This window comes from Streptopelia decaocto, assembly GCF_964273445.1.
Source record: "Streptopelia decaocto genome assembly, chromosome: 1".
Classification (NCBI taxonomy): domain Eukaryota; kingdom Metazoa; phylum Chordata; class Aves; order Columbiformes; family Columbidae; genus Streptopelia; species Streptopelia decaocto.
This window is the reverse complement of record NC_138663.1, coordinates 835,514-862,002: the sequence shown is the minus strand read 5'-3', so window position 1 is coordinate 862,002 and position 26,489 is coordinate 835,514. Positions and strand designations below refer to the sequence as shown.

General features: G+C 63.2%; 1 protein-coding gene across 4 annotated transcripts in view; it reads right to left on the bottom strand.

Moving 5' to 3' along the window:
• The window catches only part of SBF1 (SET binding factor 1), an 85,339-nt gene extending 60,610 nt beyond the window's left edge, over positions 1 to 24,729 (bottom strand). For all 4 annotated transcript variants that reach the window (XM_082076201.1, XM_082076202.1, XM_082076203.1 and 1 more), the window contains exon 1: positions 24,579 to 24,729. In XM_082076201.1, the coding sequence (XP_081932327.1) occupies positions 24,579 to 24,633 (55 nt within the window). In that variant the 5' untranslated portion in view covers positions 24,634 to 24,729. The remainder of the gene's footprint in view (positions 1 to 24,578) is intronic.
• Positions 24,730 to 26,489: the final 1,760 nt, after the last annotated feature.

Here is a 26,489-nt window from a genome sequence, read left to right as displayed (position 1 = left end):
CTGCGCCGGCAACCTGCTCGCTGTGCCGGTAACCTGCTCGCTGTGCCAGTAACCCGCTCGCTGTGCCGGTAACCTGCCTGCTGTGCCGCGCTCACCGTGCCGGTAAGCTGCCCGTTGTGCTGGTAACCTGCCTGCTGTGCCCAGCAAAGCCAGAGCAGGGAGCCCCCCCACCTTGCAGGGCCGGTAACAACCCCCAGCGGTGCTCAAAACAAGGAGGAGAGTTGGTGCGAAAAGCCCAGGGAACGGGCAACGCGCTCGGCTGACTCGGCGTCGGCTGCAGCCGCACCCAGCGGCACCGCTGACCCTCCGACCACGGCTGCGCCCCTAGCGCAGGTTTACAGTTCACCCCGGGAGACACAAGGAAACAAACTGTCCCCGGGAGGACTCCAGGGAGGACGGGCCATGCAGGGACTCAGCTCCCTACAGAACCAGCATCCCCACCTTCACGTGTTTTCTGGCTTTCTCACCCTGACGGGGCCCAGAGTCCCATGACAGAGAACACTCTCATCAACTGGAAACTCACCAGTGGGGAAAATGCCCAAAAATCAAAACGGAATCTGTCTAAAAGAAGAGATGAAGTGGAGGAAGCTCCCAGGGAGGAAAAGCTCCTGCAGCAGCCCCTGGAGCCAGACCCCAGCCGCGCTTCGGGCTGTCACCGTCAGCACAGAAACAGCCCCCGTCACACAGGGACAGCCCGGCGGGTCTCAGCCCTTTCCTCCGACACATCTCAAGGGCTCTGTACAGAGGAGCTTCCCCGGAGCCGGCTGCAGCGCAACTGCCTGGGCAGGATCTCCGTGTCCAGCCCCGGTCGCTGCTCGTTCAGAACCTCGATGCGCCTCCTCCCGCTCCTTGTCCCCCCGTCCTCCCCCAGCCCAGCGCAGGAGCTGGGACCAGCCCCCGGCTCCCTGTCCCTCCCTTCTGGGAAGCAGCCCAAGGGCAGTGCCGACAGCCCTGCTGCCCCCTCGCCCGTCCTGCCCCCCGCCAGCACCAGGGACGGGTTGGGCGTTGGAGGCGCTGTGATGTGACATCCACGAGGGTCCGGCCCCCGCCCGCGACACCGCGGGGCCCGGAGCTGCTTTCCGGCCACCCCAGCCCCTGGAAAATCCCGTGAACCCCAAAGAGCAGAGCCGAGCAAAATAATCACATTGCACATGAATTCAGTGGCAGAGAAACGGAGGGGGAATGGAGGCGCAATGGAGGGGGAACGGAGGGGGAACGGAGGGGGAACGGAGGGGGAACGGAGGGGGAACGGAGGGGGAACGGAGGGGGAACGGAGGGGGAACGGAGGGGGAACGGAGGGGGAACGGAGGGGGAACGGAGGGGGAACGGAGGGCTGCGATGGGACACGGCCATGCAGGGGTGGTGTGCCGGCACGGCTCCCAGCGCTTCCCAAACCCAACACAACAGGCGAGGCCACCAGAGCAAGTAACCGACAGTTTGTGCGGCGATGTGAGATGCAGCAACACCCAGTAACCCCAGTAACGTAACCAGCGATCTCTCCTGGACCCCAGAACTCCCTTTTCAGCACCAGAATCGCTCCGTCGCAGTCTGGGGTCTGACCACCCTCGAGCCGGGGCTGCCCCGGCACTCACACACCTCGGACTCTCCTTCTCCATCAGCAGCACCCGCGGGCGCAGGGGAAACTGAGGCAAACGCGGCCACACTGACACCACGACTAAGGAAGAAGAGCGAGGGCAAAACAGCCTTTGTCCTTAATACAACAAAGCAAGAGTGAGAAGTTTATGCTGCGAGAAAACAAAACAACCAAAGGACAAAAAATACCACCACATAAAATAAAACAACAAACCAACCGCCCTGTAGTCTCACATTAACCCTTCAGCAACCGCTGCAAGCACCGTACACCCGGCACGGCCACGAACCAAACACGCCAAGCGCAGGAGCCAACGGCGCCTTTGAGGGAGCCAGAAGCGGCTCTGCGTGCCCTGTCACCGCTGTCACCGAGCGGCGCGGCTGGGACAGCACGGCCACCGCGGTCACAGCCGCCCGGCCCTGCGGCTCCGGCGGCTCCGGCGCCCCGCTCGAACACCCTCGGAACACTGCGGGTTCCCCACGCTCCGCAGCCCAGGAATTGGCTGCGAGCAGATGAGGGGCTGGAGGGCTTTGCCCCAGTGGAAAGCGCAGCACAGAGGGGCTGACGGCGGGGGGGGAGATGAACGATGGGACGGACTTGTGAGCAGGGCCTGTTGTGACAGGACAAGGGGTGATGATTTAAACTAAAGGAGGGAGATTCAGGCTGGACATGAGGAAGAAATTGTTGCCCTGAGGGTGGTGAGAGCCTGGCCCAGGTTCCCAGAGAGGGGGTGGCTGAACCATCCCTGAGACATCCCAGGCCAGGCTGGACGGGCTCTGAGCACCCTGAGCTGGTGCAGATGTCCCTGTCATGGCAGGGGGACTGGGAAGGGCCCTTCAACACAAACCATCTGTGAACCTGCACCGCAGGGACCCACAGACCCCCAGCACCACACGGAGCAGCACAGACCTGCCCATTCCCCTCCCAGTGCTCCCAGTTCGGCTGAGGATCCAGGGTCACCCGCAGCCCCCAGGCTGGGAACCAGCGCCGAGTCCTGCGCTGCTGCACCCGCCTGCCTGAGACGCTGCCAAACTCAGGGGCCAGGGGACACGTACACGAGGACGCCAGGATCCTCCGCTGCTCCCAGTAAAGCAAAGCGCTGTGCAGTCCCCTCTGCCGCTGGGGGAAACACAGACACCAGACTGCTGTGTTCTCTGTGTTCGGACAGAGCTGACACGGCTGCCCTTGCTGCAGCCGTTCTCAGCCAAGCCCTGAATGGTTCAGCAGAGCTCAGCTCAGGGGATGGGGAGCGCCCTGCACGGCGCGGCTCTGCGGGAACGTTTCCCTGCATGGCGCTGGAGACCCGCACGGCCCCAGCCCCTCCTGAACCGACCCAGCGCAGCCCCCGGGCACGGCTGGGACACCGCGCAGTGCATGGCGCATCTGAGGCCCACCAACAAAAGATCTCGGGAAACACAATGGATTAGACCCAAATCACGACTAGAATGTGGATTCAGACACCTCACCATCACAGGGACATGGCTCAGCGGCACGGAGCCAGCCAGGCAGGGACGGGGAGCCCGGCCGGGGCTGTGGGACATGCTGTGGGGTGCAGGGACTGGGGCAGGAACGAGAGGTGCTATGGGGGGCTGAGGGGGGGACCAAGGGAGGGGAAAGGGAGCAGCGCTGGGGAGGAGGGAGCGCAGGGAACGCCAATGAGATGGGGGGACCGGCTGCTGCTGAGTGAGCACTGACATGGGCTGAACCACAGGACGTCCTGGGCTGAAGGACCCGCAGGGATCAGAGTCCAACTGCTGTCCCTGCAGTGACACCCCACAGGTCACCCCGTGTGTCTGAGGACGGTGTCCGGTCTCTTCTTGAACACTGTCAGGTTGGGCCGTGACCCCTCCCTGGGAGCCTGTTCAGTGTCCAGCCCCTCTGGGGAAGAACCTTTTCCTCACGTCCCACTGCCCCTCCCCAGCACATCTGCTGCCGTTCCTGGGCTCTGAGGTCACGGCAGAGCAGCCGGAGCTCGGGGAGGTGCCGCTCTCACATCCCCGCTCGCGCCACCGCAATCTTCACCCCATCAGGTGCGCGCCCGGCTCGCGTCTATATAAGGGCAAACAGCCCAAGGGCTGCAGGCTGCTCACAAAACCCCAGCTTCCCGTTGGGTCCCCTGCAACCCACAACAGCTCTTTCTTTAGAGTGACAACAGCAAACAATACCAGGAACACAACTTAGTCATCACCGAGACAGACAGGGGCAGGGCAGGAGCGGCGCCCGAGCCCAGGGCGGCCCCCAGCCCAGCGCGTCCCCCGAGATAAATGTGTCCCCCAAGCCAAATGTGTCCCCCAGCCCAGCGCACCCCTGAGCGCCGGCGGCACCACAGGAGTGTCCGGGCTCCTCTCCCCCAGCAAATAGGGAACACGTCCTGCAGTCCTCCCAGACACCTCCCCGCTCCTCAATGCTTCACCATGAGCCTCGGGACGGGTGAGGTGGATAAATCCCTACGCCAGGGACCCGGCGGCCACGGCAAGGTGGCATTGCTGCTCAAAAGCTCGTGTGCCAGCACGAGGGAACGAGCTGCTGTGATGGGTGTTCATCATCCTGTAGGTGGAAAACAGAGGAGGAATCATGTCTAGTCACCCCCCCTTTACGTTTATGTTTTGAAGTACAACAATGCAGCTTGCTGCTTATCTCTTCTCAGGAGAGACGCCAACTTTATCCTGTTTGGAAAGCGTCTTTTTTGCTTGAGCAAGCTCCATCCCGGAGCAGGAGGAGCTGCTGCAGCGCATACCGGCACAACCAACAGGAAACCGCGGTGGTTTGGAATCCCCAGGGACAGGAGCAACACCTGCCAGGACCCCGAGGAGACGGAGAAGCCACGGACGGGGAGCTCAGGGAGCGAGAGGTCCCCACCGCGTCCTACCACCCGGCAAAGAGCGGCCGGAGTGCCGGCAGCTCCGGCGCAGAACCCTCTGGAAGCGGGCACACCGCGGTGCGCGGAGCACGCCCGCGGTCACCTTCGGCAAACGCCGCGCTCCACCGCGGGGTCCGGTGCTGCCTCTGGAGACGTCCCTGGGTGCAGAGCAGCCACCTCCAGCTGATGGCACCGACGGAAGGGACCTCTGGAGCCACCTCGCCGGGACGCGCGACCCACCCGCTCCACGGTGCTTGGACGATGGGTCCCTGTCTGGGACTGACACGGCGGGGATGGGGATCCTCGGGGATCCTCGGCACCAGCGTGTTCACCCACAATCAGCACCAACACCCTGTGGTCACGAATTTACTGGTTTTTCTACAGCGCCAACTCAAAAGCTCTTCAAGGATGAGAGAAAGATTCAGAGCCCGTTCCCTTCGTAAACCCTCTTGACCCGGTCGTGCTATTCCCAGACAAGGAACCCTGTGAGCCAGGACATTCTGTTTCCTGTCCACTTATCCTCTCCTTTCACCCCAAACTGGGCCCGCGTTTCCAAGCAGGGACGCGCATCAGTAACTCCAGTTTAACCCCCTGTCCCTGCACCGGGCCGGTCAGCACGGGGCTGCCCAGAGGAGCCGGGCTGGGGAGGGTCCGATCCTGAGACCCTCAGTGAGCTGTTCTGCTGGGGCTGAGCCCAGAACCCCGGCCCCCCAGCTGTCAGTGCTGCGGGAGCTCTGCAGGTCCCAGCCCCCCCTGCTCCCGCAGGGTCCCAGAGCAGATCACACAGGATCCCAGGGCTGGAATGGCTCAGAGGAGACTCCACACCCGCTCTGGGCAGCCTGGGCCAGGCTCTGGCACCTCCCAGCAAACGAGTGTCTGCTCGTGTTCACATGGAGCCTCCTGTGCTTCAGTGTGTGCCCGGTGCCCCTCACCCTGGCCTTGGGCACCACTGAACAGAGTCTGCTCCATCCTGACACCACCCTGACATACTGATCATTGATCACATCCCTCTCAGCTTCTCTTCTCCACCCAGCAGCCCCAGCTCTCTCAGCCTTTCCTCGGCACAAAGATGCTCCAGACCCCTCAGCATCTCCGTGTCCCTCCCTGGACTCTCTGCAGTGACTCCTCGTCCTTCTGGAACTGGGGAGCCCAGCACTGGGCCCAGTTCTGCAGATGGGGCCTCCCAGGGCAGAGCAGCGGGGGAGGAACAACCCCCCTGACCTGCTGCCCACACTCTTCCTCACAGCCCAGGTACCACTGGCCAGCGGGCACAGCGCTGGCTCGTGTCACCCTGCTGTCCCCAGGACGGCAGGCCCTGCAGGGCTGTGCTGTGCCGGGGCTGTTCCTCCCAGGGCAGGACCCCGCGCTGGTCTCGGCTGCAGTTCCCCGGGTTCCTCTGGCCCGAGGCAGAGGGGCTGTGCCCATGGTGGGGCTGCGGGCCCCCCACTCCCCTCCCGGGCTGGGGCTCCCGCCCAGGGCCGGTGCTGGGCTGTGTGGTTCCAGCACGGAGCTCACAACGCTCCCTCCCACGCGGCCTCCACACCACGGCCCATCGGCCTCAGGCGGCGGCACCGCCAAGCACCGCGGCGCTGCCGGCAAGCACCGCTAAATCCCGGGATTTACCTTAACGCCTCAGAGTCTCCATCTGGCAGGAGATCTGCAAATCCCAGCACGGCCCTGCCCTCCCCATCTAAGCCTAAAGTGCACAGGACGGGTCCCCTGGGCTGTCACTGCAGCTGGGCACGCACCCGCAAGGTCACCCGATGCTGCTGCCTCGGAGGAGCCCGTGTCCCCCTCTTCCTCAGCTCTGTGTGTCCACGCTTTCTGCCCAGCCCATCAGCTTTACCCTTGGCTCGCCACCCATCCTTCCCCACCGGTTTGGGTTCCCTGCAGTCGTTCTCAGCGCTGTGCAGAGTTTCTCACGCAGCTCATCCACCCGCCCGCAGCACGACAGCTGCTCGCCCTCTGACCCGCGGGACGCCCGCCCGACCTGCCCCCACACTGCCCGACCCGCACCTGGCGCACGAGGACACCACCTGTGCCACCTGGCGCACGAGGACACCACCTGTGCCACCTGCTGCACGAGGACACCACCTGTGCCACCTGCTGCACGAGGACACCACCTGTGCCACCTGGCGCACGAGGACACCACCTGTGCCACCTGGCGCACGAGGACATCACCTGTGCCACCTGGCGCACGAGGACACCACCTGTGCCACCTGGCGCACGAGGACACTACCTGTGCCACCTGCTGCATGAGGACACCACCTGTGCCACCTGGCGCACGAGGACACCACCTGTGCCACCTGGCGCACGAGGACACCACCTGTGCCACCTGCTGCACGAGGATACCACCTGTGCCACCTGGCGCACGAGGACATCACCTGTGCCACCTGGCGCACGAGGACACTACCTGTGCCACCTGCTGCATGAGGACACCACCTGTGCCACCTGGCACACGAGGACACCACCTGTGCCACCTGCTGCATGAGGACATCACCTGTGCCACCTGCTGCATGAGGACACCACCTGTGCCACCTGGCGCACGAGGACACCACCTGTGCCACCTGCTGCACGAGGACATCGCCTGTGTCACCTGGCGCACGAGGACATCGCCTGTGCCACCTGGTGCACGAGGACATCACCTGTGCCACCTGGCGCACGAGGACATCGCCTGTGCCACCTGGTGCACAAGGACATCACCTGTGCCACCTGGCGCACGAGGACATCGCCTGTGCCACCTGGTGCACAAGGACACCACCTGTGCCACCTGGCGCACGAGGACATCACCTGTGCTAGCTGTTGCCACAAGGACATCACCTGTGCCCCCTGGTGCGCCAGGTCACCATGTGGCCGCCTGCATCCCTCAGGTCACACTGCTTGGGGGGATGACAAGGGCAGCACAACAACCGGTGTCCACCTGGAGCGGAGCACTGGGGAGGGAGGAGCAGGAACCGCTTGCTCTGGAGCAGCCTGGGCCTGGAGCTTTGCCTCCCGGGGAGGGCCCGGCGGTCACGGCCGGTACTGCTCCGCACCCACGTGCACCGGGAAACACCGGCAATAAGCACCATCTGGGAGGAGACGTGAAATATGAGCTCTCGCCCCAGCCCTCAGCTCCTGCCGGCTCCTCGCCCCAGCACACACTGACAGGAATCAATGCAAATACCCTATCTTAATATCAATTAAAACCTGTAAAGAAGATCACAAGTGTTAAAGCCACACCACGCGTGTCCCTCGCTGCGTTCCCGTGGCGCACAGCGCAGTGTGCGCTGCGACCTGGGCGAGCGGCCCCGCCGCCAACGTCCCTCCCCGGGAATAAATCACACTTGCCCCTACTGCGGCAATTCTGCAGCTTCGCACGTGTCGTAAGCCCTGGATGTGCCGCTTACCTTCTTCTGACGTACATCCAAAGGCTTTTTTATGTGGGACTTCCACACAGCTACCTATGAACAACAGCATTCAACCAGTATATACGTATATACGCACACGCGTGCATTTATATGTAAATGACACCTTCCTCAAGCCCGGCAGGATTGGCTCCACTAATGTGGAGATGATTATTGAACTTTGATCTCTTGAGAGTATTTTGGGGCCCATACAAGAACCAGCACGTGTCCAAGTGTTGGATTTCAACCTGTCTGGTGTCAGGCAGCCGGTGTCACACACAGCACAGCTGGAGCACAAGCGCGGCAGCGGTTGCTCTGCGGTGCCCACGCGCTGCCCATCTCCATGGGCCGGCCAGGACAGCGCCACCAGAACCGGCCCAGGGACAGCACCACCAGAGCCGGCCCAGGGACAGCACCAACAGAACCGGCCCAGGGACAGCACCAACAGAACCGGCCCGGGGACAGCACCAACAGAACCGGCCCGGGGACAGCACCAACAGAACCGGCCCAGGGACAGCGCCACCAGAGCCGGCCCAGGGACAGCGCCACCAGAGCCGGCCCGGGGACAGCGCCACCAGAACCGGCCCAGGGACAGCGCCACCAGAACCGGCCCAGGGACAGCGCCACCAGAACCGGCCCGGGGACAGCACCACCAGAGCCGGCCCAGGGACAGTGCCACCAGAGCCGGCCCAGGGACAGTGCCACCAGAACCGGCCCAGGGACAGCGCCACCAGAACCGGCCCGGGGACAGCACCACCAGAGCCGGCCCGGGGACAGCGCCACCAGAGCCGGCCCGGGGACAGCGCCACCAGAACCGGCCCGGGGACAGCGCCAACAGAACCGGCCCGGGGACAGCGCCACCAGAGCCGGCCCGGGGACAGCGCCACCAGAACCGGCCTGGGGACAGCGCCACCAGAACCGGCCCAGGGACAGCGCCAACAGAACCGGCCCGGGGACAGCGCCAACAGAACCGGCCCGGGGACAGCGCCACCAGAGCCGGCCCAGGGACAGCGCCACCAGAGCCGGCCCAGGGACAGCGCCACCAGAGCCAGCTCATTGCCCACAGAACAGCCGCGTGCCGGCCTGCAGGCTGACTAATGCCGGGATCTATTAGGATCCAGCTGGTAGATACTGCCCACCCCCTGGAATCCATTCCCTAAGCTCTCAGGACTGCCTTCCTTGGACGAGCTGCATTACCCACCTTCTCCACTTGTACAGCTAGAAATACAGAGAACTGGACATAAAACTGGGCCAACAGCTGAACACGGAATCCCAGGATGTCAGGGGTTGAAGGGCCCTGGAAAGCTCATCCAGGTCAATCCCCCCATGGAGCAGGAACACCCAGCTGAGGTTACACAGGAAGGTGTCCAGGGGGTTGGAATGTCTGCACAGAAGGAGACTCCACAACCCCCTGGGCAGCCTGGGCCAGGCTCTGCCACCCTCACCCCAACAAGTTGCTTCTCATAGTCAAGTGGAACCTCCTGTGTTCCAGTTTGCACCCATTGCCCCTTGTCCTGTCCCTGGTTGTCACCAGAAGAGCCTGGCTCCATCCTCCTGACACTCCCCCTTTCCATATTGATCCCCAGGAATGAGTCCCCCCTCAGTCTCCTCTTGTCCAGCTCCAGAGCCCCAGCTCCCTCAGCCTTTCCTCACACGGGAGATGCTCCACTCCCTCCAGCATCTTGGTGGCTGCACTGGACTCTCTCCAGCAGTTCCCTGTCCTGCTGGAGCTGAGGGGCCACAACTGGACACAAGATTCCAGATGTGTCCTCAAATGGAACAAACAGGAGGGCTGCCGACAGACACCCGGGATGGAATCTCGCACGCTGCTCTCGTGCGGCAGCTCTGACCCCCGGGCACAATGCACGTGTGTTTCTCCCTGTCCCCATTCTGAGCTCCTGCAGCACAGCTCTGCGCAGCCACCGCTGCTCTTCAGGTGACAGATAACTTTCCTGGTCCCCTAAGCATGTTCCTAAAGCCCAGTGACCCTGGAGCGCTGCAGGGAGATCCAGGGACCTGGGAAAATGACACGGATCTGGGGATGGACCAAACGGCGAGCGGGGCACCGAAGGGACAAAACACCGAAAATACCGTCATCTCCACCTCCGAACCACACACATTGTCCAAGGACGAGAATAAGGGAAAATCCTCCATTTGAACCGGGAGTGCTCCGGACCCACAGCCCCCCCACTGCCAAACTGGGGCTCAGAGGACACCAAATACCATCACCACGCTTTAACTGCTTTCTGCGGGCTGGCAAAACCCGGGCAGAACTTGGGACCGGTTTTAGGGGAGCTGTGGTTGGTTGAGGGTTTTGGTTTGGGGGGTTTGGGGTTCGTTCGTTTGTTTTACTAACTCCACGAGGGCACCTACCCCCCCAGGTACACCCAGTGCTCCCAACCCCAAAGCCCTGTCTCGGTCACCCCCCCAGCTCCAGGATGTCACACCATGAGGACAACAGCGCTTCCCTTTTCGTCACACACGCTTCCTACACCTTCATTCCCAGGACGCTTCTTCTCACCTTCCACTTCGTGCGGACTCACAAGCACTTTATAAACCCACGAGCTGTGAAAGAGAACAGCACGTCTGACGGTGAAAGCTGGAGCAGCCCGGCTGGAGCAGCCCAGGCAGCACCGACACCAAGAGCACCGCCGCCTCCACGCACCCGCTGGGCCATCATCCCCACCGTCACCACCATCCCCACCGTCACCACCGTCACCACCGTCACCACCGTCCCCACCGTCACCACCGTCCCCACCGTCACCACCGTCACCACCGTCACCACCGTCACCACCGTCACCACCGTCACCACCGTCCCTCGTGCCACGGGACAGGACTCCAGCGCCCCCGCCGCGCCGTGACCGAGCCGCCCCGGCTTTCACGGCGCCTCCCACCGCGTCCTCGCTGGAGCAGATTCCTCCAAGCGAATGACTCAGGACCGAAGCTCCTGCGCTTCCACCAGACGCTCGTCTCGTGACTTTCCCGCCAACCAGCCCGCAGCGCCTGAATTTCTAGAGAAACGGCGCTTGCGGTGCCTTCTGTTCATTCCAGTGCATCAGATGATAAACTGTCTGTATTCTCCGCAGCCTGACGCCACCTGGGATTTTCCATGCCCAGAAGAAAGGGCCGGGATATGCCCATGGATGCGTGGATGCTTTTATGAAAATGTAGCAGCTTTTTCTTGGGCAAAACCTTATCTGAAAAGGCCAAGACTGTAATTAAATAGAGATTACAACACCTATCTTGCAGAAGTCTGCCTACTTTCTGTACTGAGCCGGATAACCTTACCACCAGACCCGTCACCAGGCCTCAGAGCAGCTCAGATGGCAGCTGCACACCCCTCGAGTGCTGGTTTACAACAAAAACCAGCTCTCTTGGTTCATTTTCCCGTGCTGTCCAGCGGGTGTGTGCAGCCCTCCTCTTCCTCTCCTCTCCTTTGGGTCCAGGAGCCACATTGGCCATGTCTGCACCCCGTCCGGGGCTGAAATGACCACCAGGAACCCCAAAATGCAGCCGTGTCACTCTGCACTCTGCCGAGAACGGGATAAACCAGCATTAATGTCATTAATAAGCATGGTATTGAGCATCAGTCTCCATAACGCTGATCCACAAGATGCCGTTTCAAATGGCTACTGGCTCCATGGTCTTGAATTCTGGCCTCGTATTTCTCCCTCGGAGAAGTTAGTTGAGAAAGACCCATAAATAAGCCCTGAGGCAGAGACCGCTGCAGAAGTGGCAGCAATGTCCCCTGCGCCAGCGCCCCAACGCCGTGCCGGAGCAAACACCGGGGCTGGAGGTGGCCATGGCCACCAGGAGAAACGCCCACACCCCGGGGGCTGTGGGGCATTGGAACAGGCTGCCCAGGGCAGTGCTGGAGTCACCATCCTGGAGGGCTGGACAGACGGACATGAGGTTCTCAGGACATGGGGCAGGGACAGGGCTGGGGGAATGGTTGGACTCGATGGTCTTGAGGGGCTTTCCTAACCAAAATGATTCAGTGACTGGGCCCCTCAGCTCCAGCAGGGCAGGGAACTGCTGGAGAGAGTCCAGCGCAGCCACCAAGATGCTGGAGGGAGTGGAGCATCTCCCGTGGGAGGAAAGGCTGAGGGAGCTGGGGCTCTGGAGCTGGACAAGAGGACACTGAGGGGGGACTCATTCATGGGGATCAATATGGAAAGGGGGAGTGTCAGGAGGATGGAGCCAGGCTCTTCTGGTGACAACCAGGGACAGGACAAGGGGCAATGGGTGCAAACTGGAACACAGGAGGTTCCACTTGACTATGAGAAGCAACTTGTTGGGGTGAGGGTGGCAGAGCCTGGCCCAGGCTGCCCAGGGGGTTGTGGAGTCTCCTTCTGTGCAGACATTCCAACCCCCTGGACACCTTCCTGTGGAACCTCATCTGGGTGTTCCTGCTCCATGGGGGGATTGCACTGGATGAGCTTTCCAGGGCCCTTCAGCCCCTGACATGGTGTTTCTGTGACCCTGTGACACCGGGATCCCCTCGCCTGCAAGTCGCCAACAGTCCCACCACAGCCACCTCCCCAGCCGGCGCTGCAGGATCACAGCAGCTGAACCCCCTCCGTGTCCCCACGGGTCCCGTTGAACCGGGGCTGCAGGTGGGTGCCGGGGCAGCTCTGGGGACCACGCAGCTCGGGCAGCAGCTGCGGCTGCTCTGCAAACAGCTCCTTCTGGAGAAATGAGGCTCAACCACACGCAAACCTTCAGTTCACACATGGGCCTTTTAAAAGACATGCAAGTTCCCGATGTCCTCCGGGGAGAGGATTTCCAAAAGACGCAACGTTTTTGAAAGGTATTTCTGTAAACGGAGAGCTGTCAAGATGAATGAAGGTTAAAAGAAGAGGATCGACATTCCCATCTCTGCATTAATATGACCTCAGAGTGGCCTGGACTCAGAGGAGAAAAGAAACCAGCGATGTAACAGAAAGATGGCAAGGTTAAACCGGCGAGGATGCAGCTCATGATGTGCAACGAGCAGAGCAGCCTTCGAAACCAGCGGAAACCAGCCCAAACGGGGGAAGAGAACGGGATCGGAGCACAGGGACCAGGGGCAGGGGCTGAGAGAAGCCTGGAGAGCCTGCGGCCAAAGACACGGGACAAGGAGCGTGACGGGCAGAGGCGGCAGCAGAACCCCCAGCGCAGGGCGCGGGACAGGACAGACGGGTCCGGCCAGCGCGCCCGCGGCTTTACCAACGTTTTCGAGGAAATCCTCATGTTTCCCCGTCCACAGAGACGCGATCGCCGTGCTGAGCTAAGGGAAGCAGCACCAGAATGGACTGGGAAATTAACAATGTGTGCAGCGACCAGAACCAGCCAGGGTTTATCCCAGAGCTGAAGCAACACACACGAAAGGTCTGCCGGATGCCTCAGGAGTGCTTTTTGTTGCCATCTCCTTTCCAAATAAATGCGATTACAAGGAAAGGTGTTCCTCTGACTCAAAACCACGGGACAATCCAGGAGATGACACTGACAGATGAGCAGGGGCTGCGGAACACAGACAGACAGCTCATAGCATCGTTTGGCTTGGAGGAGAACCCCGAGGTCATGGAGTCCAACCATAACACACCCTGTCCCATGTCCTGAGAACCTCGTGTCCGTCTGTCCAGCCCTCCAGGGATGGTGACTCCAGCACTGCCCTGGGCAGCCTGTTCCAATGCCCCACAGCCCTTTGGGGAAGAAATTGTTCCCACATCCAACCTCAACCTCCCCTGGCGCAACTTGAGGCCGTTTCCTCTGCTCCTGGCGCTTGTTCCTGGGGAGCAGAGCCCGACCCCCCTGGCTCCAAGCTCCTTTCAGGCAGTTCAGAGATCAGAAGGTCTCCCCTCAGCTCCTGTTCTCCAGCTGAACCCCCAGGTCCCTCAGCCGCTCCATCACACTTGTGCTCCAGCCCCTCACCAGTTTCCTTCCCCAATTTAACATCTCAAATGAACAGGCACCATCACTCTAAGCCCGGGTTTAATCTCCCGCCTGGGCCCAGCAGGATGAACGTCCGCAGCCTGCACAGCAGCTTCCACACGCGGCTGCCGCTGAGGCAGCATCTTGTTGCAAACATCACCGCAGGTACTGTCATCCACAGAAACATCTAACACATCATCAGACAGCGTGGTTAGGCTCCCTGCCTCATTGATAACTCATAGGAGCAGATAATTACTGCATCAATCAGTTCTCATTAGGAAGGTAAACTGGAGCAGTCTGTGCTCAGTACGGCACACTCCACCACGCGCGGTCTGCCCGCCCTCCTAACCCGCAGCTGAGCTCCCGCTTATCTCCTCTAGGAGCTCATCTCTCCTGGTTCCTCACCACCCGCCTTTGCGAGGCAGCCCCGCCGCGCCGGCCCGGCTCCGGCAGAGCCGCAGTGCCACCAGCAGCACCGCGTGCCAGCACCAGAGCCGTGTTTCACCCATCTTGAAATACAAACTACCCGCTGGTAGCCCCGCTGCCACCATAACACTCCTGAAGAGTACTTAGAAATACTTAAAAGTGCTTAAAAGGGCCCAGAAGAAAGATGGGAACAGGCTTTTGAGCAGGGCCTGTTGTGACAGGACAAGGGGTGATGGTTTAAACTAAAGGAGGGAGATTCAGGCTGGACATGAGGAAGGAATTGTTGCCCTGAGGGTGGTGAGAGCCTGGCCCAGGTTCCCAGAGAGGGGGTGGATGAACCATCCCTGAGACATCCCAGGCCAGGCTGGACGGGCTCTGAGCACCCTGAGCTGGTGCAGATGTCCCTGTCATGGCAGGGGGGCTGGGAAGGTCCCTCCAACACAAACCATCTGTGATTCTAAGAACCTGAAGCAAACGATTGTCCTCTGGCTTTGCCTCGTCCGGTGCTGAACAAAGACGTTGTGTTTGGCGGCAAGCGTGGGACGGGGGCAGCGTTCCCACTCCACGTGGCAGCAGCCGCGCTGGCCGATTCCGGCAGCCCGGTGCTCCCGCGGCCCCGGGGGTGCCCGCAGCCGCGCTGCAGGGCCGGCGGCACCGGGCGGTGGCACCAGGCAGCGGGACAAGCCGCCGGCACAGGTACGGTGGGGAGGGGAGACACGCGAGCCTGTGTCACTCCCGGGGGCTGACGCTCCTCTCGCTCCCCTTGGGAGGTGCAGTTCCCCATCAGCACTGGGACGATACAGCTGGACACCTGGCAGGTGAGCACGGGGACAACCGGCACCGACACCACTGCGGCTGACATGAGCACGCTGATGCTGCAACAACCACCGCAATGTTACAGCCACAGGACCCCGCACCGTGACCCAAAACCACGGGTGGGTTCTCCCTGTACCCAGCACCCTGAGCAGCAACTGTGGTTTGTCATTTACTACAGGAGGTTCCAGGTCTCAAGTAACAGACACACATCTCAGTTCTCAAAACTTTAGATGCATGATTGCAGGTGTCTATAACAAACCCAAAACGAGAAAAGTTAGGGTAAGGTCCCTAAAACAAAGGCAGAAGTCTTTTCCCACTCTAAAAAAGTAACATTTGTCGAATCACAGAATCATTTTGGTTGGAAGAGACACTCAAGATCATGGAGTCCAACCATAACCCAGCCTGTCCCTGCCCCATGTCCTGAGAACCTCCTGTCTGTCTGTCCAGCCCTCCAGGGATGGTGACTCCAGCACTGCCCTGGGCAGCCTGTTCCAATGCCCCACAGCCCTTTGGGGGAGAAATTGTTCCCACATCCAACCTCAACCTCCCCTGGCGCAACTTGAGGCCGTTTCCTCTGCTCCTGGCGCTTGTTCCTGGGGAGCAGAGCCCGACCCCCCCGGCTCCAAGCTCCTTTCAGGCAGTTCAGAGATCAGAAGGTCTCCCCTCAGCTCCTGTTCTCCAGCTGAACCCCCCAGGTCCCTCAGCCGCTCCATCACATTGTGCTCCAGCCCCTCACCAGCTCCGTTCCCTTCTCTCCACTCGCTCCAGCACCTCAAGGCCTTTCTTGGCGTGAGGGGCCCAGAACTGCCCCAGGATTGGCGGTTTGGCCTCCCCAGGTCCCACACAGGGACGGTCCTGCTGGCCACACTGGTGCTGATCCGTTGCCGCAGTTTTGGAGCAGCATTAACTCAGATGCTGCCAAGAGCCACCGGTCTCAGCCCAGGCTCTGCAGGGGATGCTCCTGCCCAGCTGCAGAGCCGAGACCCCGCGGGACACCGCGGCCGTGCCCCGGACACAAGCTGCCCTGTCTGCAGGGGGTGAGCTGCACCTCCCAAGGGCCGGGTCCCTCGTCCCCCGCTCCCGTGTCACCTGCAGACAGGCTGCGGCTCTGCAGACTAAAAAGCGCGGTTACGTGGGCAAGCGGCACATTTCTGAGACCGCTGCGCTGGGGAGGAGGATGCTGTTCAGAGATGAGATAAGCAGCCTGCCGAGTTTTCTGCTCCACTTCCTCCAGCTACCCACAACACAGAAACACGGCTCGTGAACAGACACAGAGCAGCTCCGTTCTCTTCCTCCCCAAAAAACTTCCTGCTGCATCATCCTGATCGAAAAGCATTCAGAAACATAAAAATAACGCGCAAGACGATCCAAATCTCAGCTACAAGGCGGCAGCAGCTGCCAAGCGTGCAGACTGTTCCCTGCAAGCCGACACGTGGCACGTTGGAGCCACACCACAAACAAAACGCCATTGGAAGGGCGCACAGAAAGGCCTGTGCCCTGGGATGCAGGGACCTCCTGCCCTGTCCACCAGCACCCGCTGCCACCGCACCCAGTTCTCCCAGTTGCAAAACTGGGAGGGCCGAGCAGGCTCTGGAACTGCGGGCGGCAGGACGGTCCCTGCCCCGAGGCGCCTGCGGGCTGCCCGCGGCTGCTGGGCCATAACACCAGCGTTTAGCGGTACAAAGCTCTGCGGCCGCAGAGCGGAACAGAGGAGCGGCCGGCCCGGAAAGCTCCGCGCCCCGGCACGGCGAGCGGAAACGCTGCCCGGCTCAGCAGGGCCGCCCCGCACCCCCGGCGACCGAACCAAAGGGGTTTTCGGGGTGAACCTCTCCCCGGACGCAGCCGGGCAGCCCCGGGCACGTGGCTCAGTCGGGGCAAGTGGCCTTTGCTGTGTGTTCAGCACCCACCGAACCGCAGCTGCTTCCCCAGCCCTGCAGCCCAGCAGCAGACACGGCAGCGCGACGCCTGCTGCAAACAAAGGCTTCGCGTTCCTGCTCACACCGAGATAAACGCGAGAAGCAAAGAAACAAACCTGCAACATCCTCAGTGGCAGTAAACAATTACTAACAGTTAAAGAATCCAGTTACAACATCTGTTTTAGACTGATCTTCCTCCTCGGGTTCACCCACCTTCCCGAAACCGTGACACAGGTGTGACACAGCCGCACGGGCACCAGCTGCCCTCTCGGTGACAGTCACAACAACACGGGTTTCTGGCAATTAAATGCAGCCGGTGGCAGGAGAGTCTCCTCGCAAAGGGAGACGGGACTAGAGCAGAGCGTCAGCGCTGTTGTGCCGATTGATCCTGCGCAGGTATTGCTGCAGGCCCAACGTGACTCATCCCACGCTGATAGAAAACACATTTATTCCCCCATGAAAAACAAGGATCACCCAAGATGAGGTAGAGAGAATTTTCCATCTCATCTTAAGCAACGCCACAGGTTCGCAAGGCGCGGGGGCGAGCCCGTGGAGAGCGTTACGCCGACATGCTTCTTGTGCCGTATTTAGACCATTTCAAAGCATCATCCCACTCAGCGACCTTTGGGAAACGCAGCTGCCAACCTCACAAGACAACCACGGGCAGTGGCTCCGGCCGCCCCGGCACCGCGAGACAGGCTGCGGGGAGCGGGGACCAACCCAGCGCCAGCAGCCACGGGGAAACGGTGCTGCCGGAGCGGTGCGAGGTGAATGAGGAAGAGTGTGGGCAGCAGGTCAGGGGGGTTGTTCCTCCCCCGCTGCTCTGCCCTGGGAGGCCCCATCTGCAGAACTGGGCCCAGGGCTGGGCTCCCCAGTTCCAGAAGGACGAGGAGTCACTGCAGAGGGTCCAGGGAGGGACACGGAGATGCTGAGGGGTCTGGAGCATCTTTGTGCCGAGGAAAGGCTGAGAGAGCTGGGGCTGCTGGGTGGAGAAGAGAAGCTGAGAGGGATGTGATCAATGATCAGTGTGTCAGGGTGGTGTCAGATGGAGCAGACTCTGTTCAGTGGTGCCCAAGGCCAGGGTGAGGGGCACCGGGCACACACTGAAGCACAGGAGGCTCCGTGTGAACACGAGCAGACACTCGTTTGCTGGGAGGTGCCAGAGCCTGGCCCAGGCTGCCCAGAGCGGGTGTGGAGTCTCCTCTGAGCCATTCCAGCCCTGGGATCCTGTGTGATCTGCTCTGGGACCCTGCGGGAGCAGGGGGGGCTGGGCCCTGCAGAGCTCCCGCAGCACTGACAGCTGGGGGGGCTGTGAAACTGGAAGTGCGAGACCTACCGGAGACAGACCAACCCCACCACCCTGTCCCTGGTCCTTGCAGCTCAAATCCCACGCTCCTGTCAAGCACTGGACTCCCTGGCGTTTGACGCGCAGCACACAGAGCTTCTCTTCCTGAGCAAAGGTTCAAAGAGAACATGAGCACTAACAGAGCACCTGGGATCAGGGGAGCTGCGGTTCCCGACCCCGCAGTGTGGCCGGGATGCTGTGGCGCGGGGCTGGTCCCTGCTGGGCTCAGGGTGACCCCTGGACAGGCACCCACAGCCCGGCTGCAGCGTTCCCTCACCACAAGCAGCCTCACGGCAGATAAGGCAGCTTTGCACGTGGCGTTTACACGGGTTAATCACATCCCCTCCTTCCCAGGTGCCCTCTGCAAGGATTTATCCAGCAAACAGAGCTCGCTGTTGGCAACCAGCGGCAGCCGCACGGCGTACGGGGTTTTTTTGCTGGATGCGCGCGTCGGAAGAACCAGCCTGAGTCAAAGCCATGAGTCACTTGGCCGGGTCTGCGCACAACCAGCAAAGCGCATTTTTACTGCCAGTCCGAAGTGCTCCCACCTGCGAGAGCCGCACGGACGGCGCGCAGCACAGGCTGAGAATCCCTCAGGACAGAGGTGGGACGCTGAGGAGGGGCCGGGAGAGCTCTGCTCGGCCCGGCGCACGGAACCGCAGCTCCCCTGGCTTCCAGCGCTGCCCACCAGCTCCTCGCACGGGCTGCGGGGAAAGCCCAGGGGCAGAGGAGCCGCGAGCAGCCCGGGGAGCGCAGGCCCCACCGCGCCTGCGTCCTCCTCCCTCCCGCCATCTGCAAAGCTGCTTCAAAGGCTTCGCGGAAAGAGCCACCCCGGGCGGGGAGCAGCTTCCTCCGACACCCACCCCCCCTCCACACAGGCTCCAACCCAGAGCCGGGCGGGCGAGGAGCAGCGAGGCGGTCAGAGGGCGAACAGGCAGCGCGACGCCCCGTCCTCGAGACCCACGGAGCACCGCGGCCCTGCCAGCCCCCCAGGCTGCCCACCCTGCCAACAGCGGCGACCCCAGCCCGGGTGAGAGATGCCGGGCTGGGGAGGGCCGGACAGCTGCGCTGGGCACAGCCGCAACCGGAGCGCATCATCAATGGCTTATTCAGAAACGCCAGTATTCTAAACCTCCTCTTTTTGCTTGTTTGTTTTCCAGATCTCCACAGAAGGGCCCGTGGCTCGTTCGGTGCTCCCCAGAGAAAACGCTAAGATAAGCCCTTCATCAGCGCTAACCGTGGTTTGGAATGGAGCTGTTCTGCACTCTGAGACAGAGACAAACCTCTGGGATCCCGAGGCAAAAAGCAGCCAGCAGTCCTGGCTTTGCAAAGCCCTCATTTGTCTGCACCCGTGCTGAGAGCCAAGAGGTTTTAAAACACCCATTTACAGAGAATAATGTGAGCAATCATGACACAATATGACAAACTCTCACGTATTAAAAGACCCAATTCTCACTGCCGGGGCGCGTTTAGCTCCACGCGTTGACCCCGAAACACGCAGCCCCTCTCCCGAGCAGCCACGGCTGCAACCACAAGTGGCCGGGACACGCGGGCGCCGGGGCCGGGACACGCGGGCGCCGGGACACGCGGGCGCCGGGGCCGGGACACGCGGGCGCCGGGGCCGGGACACGCGGGCCCTGGGCCGGGCAGCTGCGGCTCCTCCCGGCGGCGTTGGTGCTCTGCTTTCCCGGACACAACCCCTCGCACACCTAGAGAAGCGGGAGAAGCGCTGGACACCGGCACAGCCCTCGGTCACGCCGGCTGCCCAGAGGGTCCTACGCTGAACCGCAATGACACCACTTCCACAGCCACACAACACGTTTCTGGAAAGTTAAGGGTACTTTGCTTGTCTTTGCAGACGAGCAGAGGCGCCGCTCCAGCAGTCACGGTGACTCGGCAGCACCAGCCTGCAGGGGACGGGCAGGACGAGGCTCCGTACCAGGAGAACCCCGGCAAACCCCGCAGACACGCCGGGTTCCATCATCACAGCACCAGCGAGACCCACACCGGCTCTGCCAAACCGCGCTTGCTCCGGCCACGCTCTCCCACTTTCAGTTTTGTTCCTGCAAAAGTGCTGAGCTGCGTTAGCGCCTTGTGAGCACAGGCCGAGAGCTGGGCTGCTCGGCTGGAGATGAGAGGGCTCCAGGAGACCTTAGTGCGGCCTTTCCGGACTCAAAAGGGGCCCAGAAGAAAGACGGGGACAGACTTTTGAGCAGGGCCTGTTGTGACAGGACAAGGGGTGATGGTTTAAACTAAAGGAGGGAGATTCAGGACGGACATGAGGAAGGAATTGTTGCCCTGAGGGTGGTGAGAGCCTGGCCCAGGTTCCCAGAGAGGGGGTGGCTGAACCATCCCTGAGACATCCCAGGCCAGGCTGGACGGGCTCTGAGCACCCTGAGCTGGTGCAGATGTCCCTGCTCATGGCAGGGGGGCTGGGGGGCTGGGAAGGTCCCTTCAACCCAAACTGTTCTACCATTCCACCTCTGGAGATGATGCAGAGCACCCCAGCACCCCAGCAGATATTGCCCTTTCACTGTTCCCAGCCACAAACCCCTCCCTGCCCAACCATTAACCAGAGCGGCACGGGAAGCCCTGGCAGCCGTGGGCAGGGCAGAGCCCACTCCCCACCCACACACAGGGTCCCATCCAGCCCCATGCAGCCGAGCCCCCCGGGCCGCTGTCCCCCTGCAGCGCCAGCCCCGGTGGGTTCCGGCTGGCAGGAGGCGCCGGTCCGGCACAGCCGCGGCACAGCCGCCCAGCTACGGCTCTCACACCAACCCAACCTGTCAAGCAATTAGTCACCGGCAGATGAGAGCGGCTGCCCTGCCTCCAAACATGAGCTCAGCTCCCTGCAGGGAGGGGGAACGCAAGAACAGGACAGGAACAGAACATGGCGAGTGATCGTTAACATATTGATCGCAAAAATCAAATAACCAATCTCAATCGGCGCAACCCTAGGAGAGGGATGCTCAGGGTGCTCAGCAGGGCCTGGCACGTCACTCGGACACACGTCTTGCTCCAAACCGCCTGGCACACAGCCCAGGGCGCTCAGCACCCGCAGACGGGGGGTGAAAGGGTTTGGCTGGCTGGGGGTGCCCTGACCGCCGGGTAGCTCAGCACCACCTGCGCGGCCGCTATCGCAGCAGCAGGGACAAGCGGCTCTGCAGGGGAAGGTCGCCAGGGTGTCCTGGACGCCCCTCCCCACCTCGAAGCTTTGCCACGCTGCAGGACAACAGCCACATGTCTTCTGTCGACCGCCCCAACAGAGGTGCCCAATTTTCCGCCGTGCCAGCAGCCAAAAGCCCACCCGAGCTGCAAACGGTGGAGCAGAGCACGGCCAAGCGTCCCTGGCTGCAGAGCGACCCCCGCGAGCGCCGAGGCAGCGCCCAGGTCCATCCATCCCCGAGGACGGGGAAGCGGCGGCCCCGCAGACCTGGAGCACCTCTGCCCAGCCAAAACACAACCCAGGGCAGTCCTGCAACCGCCACCTCCGTCGCTAATTGAAACCACTTTGCTGGGAGCAGAGCTAATGACACCGCGCCTTTGCCTCCCGCTTCGAGGGCTCTCACAGCCGAGGCCAGCGGTGAGGCCGGGCAGGCTCGGGCTGGATGCTGCACACGCTTTTACCAGGACGGGCGCTGCCGGACACGTGCGCAGCTGGTGGCGGCTCTTTACGCTGCCACAACCTGCCCATGGACCTCCGGTCGCAGCTGGATGTCTTGCCGAGGTCTGTAACAGCCTCAACACACGTGCGTCCAGCTCAGTTCTGCCGCGGGCATGCTACAGATGAGATTTTAAACATTTGAAGTCAGTGGAACGCAATTAATTACTTGTGAGGTCTTTCCTATCTAATGTCCCCCAGCAATCAACCACCTCAGAACACTGTCCATCTCCTCCAAACGAGTCTCAGACAACACCGGGAAGTCGTGTGGCATTTACCGTTCCCTTCTGAAACTCAGGTTTCCGAGTCTCAAGACGAGGAGCGCAAGACAAAAGCGCTCACCTGCTCCGTAAGCCCCACCACACCCCACCAGCCACCCACCACCACCAACCACCCCCGCACTGACGCCGCAAATATCGGCTGCAGCCCCACGAGGGAGGCCGAGGAGAGCAAGGGGATGCAGAAGGAGATGCTCGGAGGTCCTGGAGAGGCAAAGACAACACAGCCAAAAGCATCACCAAGATGCTCCCGAGAGGCCACTCCATCTGCTGCAGGGCCAGCAGCCCAGGGCAGCTCCCACAGGCGACTCCCGTTCCGTGCTACGCTGGGACACCAGGGACAGACACCTACAACAATGGTAATAAACCACCCCACCTTCCCCCGCCTTCTGCAGGGGAGCCCCGGCCTGTGAGGAGCCAGAGAGACAGCGGATCAGCACCGGGATCTGCACCGAGCAGCACAAATGCTCGCATCCCAGTGACCCAGCAGCTGCTCCCAGCGTTAACGGGGCTCTGGGGCCCAGCGGCTGGTGTGAACGTTAACGGAGCTCTGGGGCTCAGCAGCTGGTGTGAACGTTAACGGAGCTCTGGGGCTCAGCAGCCGGTGTGAACGTTAACGGAGCTCTGGGGCTCAGCAGCCGGTGTGAACGTTAACGGAGCTCTGGGGCTCAGCAGCCGCTGTGAACGTTAACGGAGCTCTGGGGCTCGGCGGCCGCTGTGAACGTTAACGGAGCTCTGGGGCTCGGCGGCTGCTCCGAGTGTTAACGGAGCTCTGGGGCTAAGCAGCCGCTCCGAGCGTTAACAGAGCTCTGGGGCCCAGCAGCCGGTGTGAACGCTAATGGAGCTCTGGGGCCCAGCAGCTGGTGTGAACGTTAACGGAGCTCTGGGGCTCAGCAGCCGCTGTGAACGTTAACGGAGCTCTGGGGCTCAGCGGCTGCTCCGAGCGTTAACAGAGCTCTGGGGCCCAGCAGCCGGTGTGAACGTTAACGGAGCTCTGGGGCTCAGCAGCCGCTGTGAACGTTAACGGGGCTCTGGGGCCCAGCAGCCGGTGTGAACGTTAACGGAGCTCTGGGGCTCAGCAGCCGCTGTGAACGTTAACGGGGCTCTGGGGCCCAGCAGCCGGTGTGAACGTTAACGGGGCTCTGGGGCCCAGCAGCCGGTGTGAACGTTAACGGAGCTCCGGGGCTCGGCAGCCGGTGTGAACGTTAACGGAGCTCTGGGGCTCAGCGGCCGGTGTGAACGTTAACGGAGCTCTGGGGCTCAGCGGCCGCTGTGAACGTTAACGGAGCTCTGGGGCCCAGCAGCTGGTGTGAACGTTAACGGAGCTCCGGGGCTCGGCAGCCGGTATGAACGTTAACGGAGCTCTGGGGCCGGGCAGCTGCTCCGAGTGTTAACGGAGCTCTCTCTCAGCCTCAGCACCTTCCCGCCACGACCAGCCCGCGGCCCCACGGCGCTGAGTGGGAAGGGATGCCCTGTCCTCGGCTCCCAGCGCAGTTACACAACTCCAGCCAACAGCTGCTTCCGTGAATGTGCGATTTGGGAACAGATGCTCTTGGTGCGCGCTCTGCAAGAAAGTCCTTACTTTAGGTGAACTTAATGTCATTTATAACGCCGACAAAGCTCCTTTTGACCACAACCAGTGGAGCGCAAGAGGGCAGAAGAAAACACGGCAGAAAGAGCCCCCAGACAAACCGAACCCCACGACCAAGACAAGCAGCCCCAGCAGGTGAAGACAGGAGCAGACGTGCGTGAGGACAGAGCGACGGGCTCTTTGGACAGACACACGGACGCACTACGGCCGGTCCCGGGGCTGGGGCTGCGCGGGGGAGCCGGGCCAGGGCAGCCCGGAGAGCAGAACCCCGGCCCGGCGGTGCCGGCTCCGCGGTGGCGGGGGCACAGCCGCTAAAACGCCAGAAACGGTAATTTGGCAGAACGGCACACGGACGCTTCTGGGTGCCGGTGGCCGCGCACACGCCGGGGGGAGCGGCCTGCCCGGGGCTGCCCGGGACTGCCCGGGGGGAGCGGCCCGGGGAGCGGCCTGCCCGGGGCTGCCCGGTCCCGAGCCGCCTCACGGGGCACGCAGGAGCCCCGGCCGGCTGAAGGGGCTCCCACGGCCGCCGCTGGGCCGCAGTCCCCGGTCCCGGCCGCGGGCCCGCCCGCCGGCCCAGCCGGGCGCCCGCCACGTCGTGCGGGCGCGGCCCGTCCCCCGGCCCGGCCCCGAACCCCGGCCCGGCCTCGCGGCCCGGCCCCGCACCCGGCCCGGCACCCCGGCCCGGCCCCGCGTGGGCCCGTCCGTCCCCCCGCCCCGCGGCCCCACGCACGGCGCCGCCCGCGCCCCTCCCCCGCGGCGGGTGACAGCGGCCGCGCCCCCCGCGCCGCCACTCACCGCGCTTGCCGGGGTCGTAGCCCACCAGGACGAAGTAGTCGGCCAGGCGGGCCATGGCGGGGCGGCCCCGCTGCGCCGCGCTCACGGCCCCGCCGCGCTCACAGCCCCGCCGCGCCGACCGCGCACCGCCGCCATCTTGGCCCCGAGCGCGGCCGGCCCGGCCCGCCCGCACTGCGCCTGCGCAGCCGCCGCCGCGGGGGGCGGGACCCCGCTCCCCATTGGGCCGCCGGGAGGGGCGGGGCGGGGCGAGAGGGGGCGGGGCTGCGGAGAGGGGATCCCCGGGCGGGGCGGGTGTGCGGGGACTGGGGTGGGCACGGACACGGGTGTGTGGAGACTGGGGTGGGCACGGACACGGGTGTGCGGGGATCCCCGGGTGGGCACGGACACGGGTGTGCGGGGATCCCCGGGTGTGCGCGGACACGGGTGTGCGGGGATCCCCGGGTGGGCACGGACACGGGTGGGCACGGACACGGGTGTGCGGGGATCCCCGGGTGGGCACGGACACAGGTGTGCAGGGACTGGAGTGGGCAAGGACACGGGTGTGGGAGATCCCCCGGTGGGCACGGACACGGGTGTGCACGGGCACGGGTGTGTGGGATCTCGGGACACCAACCCCCCAGGTGTGCACGGACATGCCTGTGCGTGGATCCCTGGCACACACCAATTCCCAGGTGTGCACGGACACGGGTGTGTGGGATCCCCGGGACACTGACCCCCGGGTGTGCACGGACATGGATGTGTGGGGACCGGGGGTGGGCACAGACACGGGTGTGCGGGGATCCCCGAGACACACTAACCCCCAGGTGGCCACGGACACGCGTGTGTGGGATTCCCCCGACACACCGACACCTGGGTGTGCACGGACATGGGCTTGTGGGATCCCAGGGACACACTGACCCCGGGTGGGCACGGACACGGGTGTGCGGGATCCCCGGGTGAGCACGGACATGGGTGTGTGGGTACCCCGGGTGGGCATGGACACGGGTGTGCGGGATCCCCAGGTGAGCACGGACATGAGTGTGCAGGGACCCCGGGTGGGCACAAACACATGTATGTGGGATCCCCAGAACACACCGAGTCCGGGTGTGCACGGACACGGGTGTGCGGGGATCCCCAGTGTGCACGAATCCCCCCGGGTGTGCATTAACACGCGTGTGCAGGGACCTCCCCGGTGTGCACAGACCCCCCCAGCTGTGCTCTGACACGCGCGTGCGGGGTCCCCCCAGTGTGCACAGACCACTCGGGTTGACACTGTCACAGGTGTGCAGGGACCTCCGGTGGGCACTGACCCCTCGGGTGGGCACTGACCCCTCGGGTGGGCACTGACAGGCGTGTGCGGGGACCCCCGGTACGCACGCCCCCCGCAGTGTGCGCGGTTCCCCCGGTGCACACGCCCCCCCAGGTGTGCACAGCCCCGGTGCACACACAGCCCTCGGGTGCGCGAGCCCCCCCCGGCGCACACGCAGCCCACACGTGGCACAGCCCCCTCCGCTGGGCACAGCCCCACGGAGAGCGCAGCCCCCAGCGTGCCTGGGTGCGCATGCCCCCCCGAGGTGTGCCTGGCCCCCTCCTATGCACGGCCCCCACTGGTGTGCACCCCCCCGGCAGGATGGGGTCCTGGGGTGCAGTGACCCTGTTCCTCGCAGCCGCCCGTGGGGCTGGGACATGCGTGGGGGTCCGTGCAGCCCCCCGTCCCTGCGGGGTTCGAGGCTCCATCAGGACGCAGTGCCGGCTCCACACCGGCCAGGATCGGGCCCTCGGGGGCCGGTATCGGCCCCGCAGCCGTGCGGGCAGCGCGTGGCCGGCAGCTGGGCCCCGGTGCTGGTCCCTCCAAGGTTCTCAGTCCGTCGTGGCCATCCCTGGCCCCGGCAGATCCCACAGGCACCTGGGCCCGTGTCCTTTTGCAGCTGC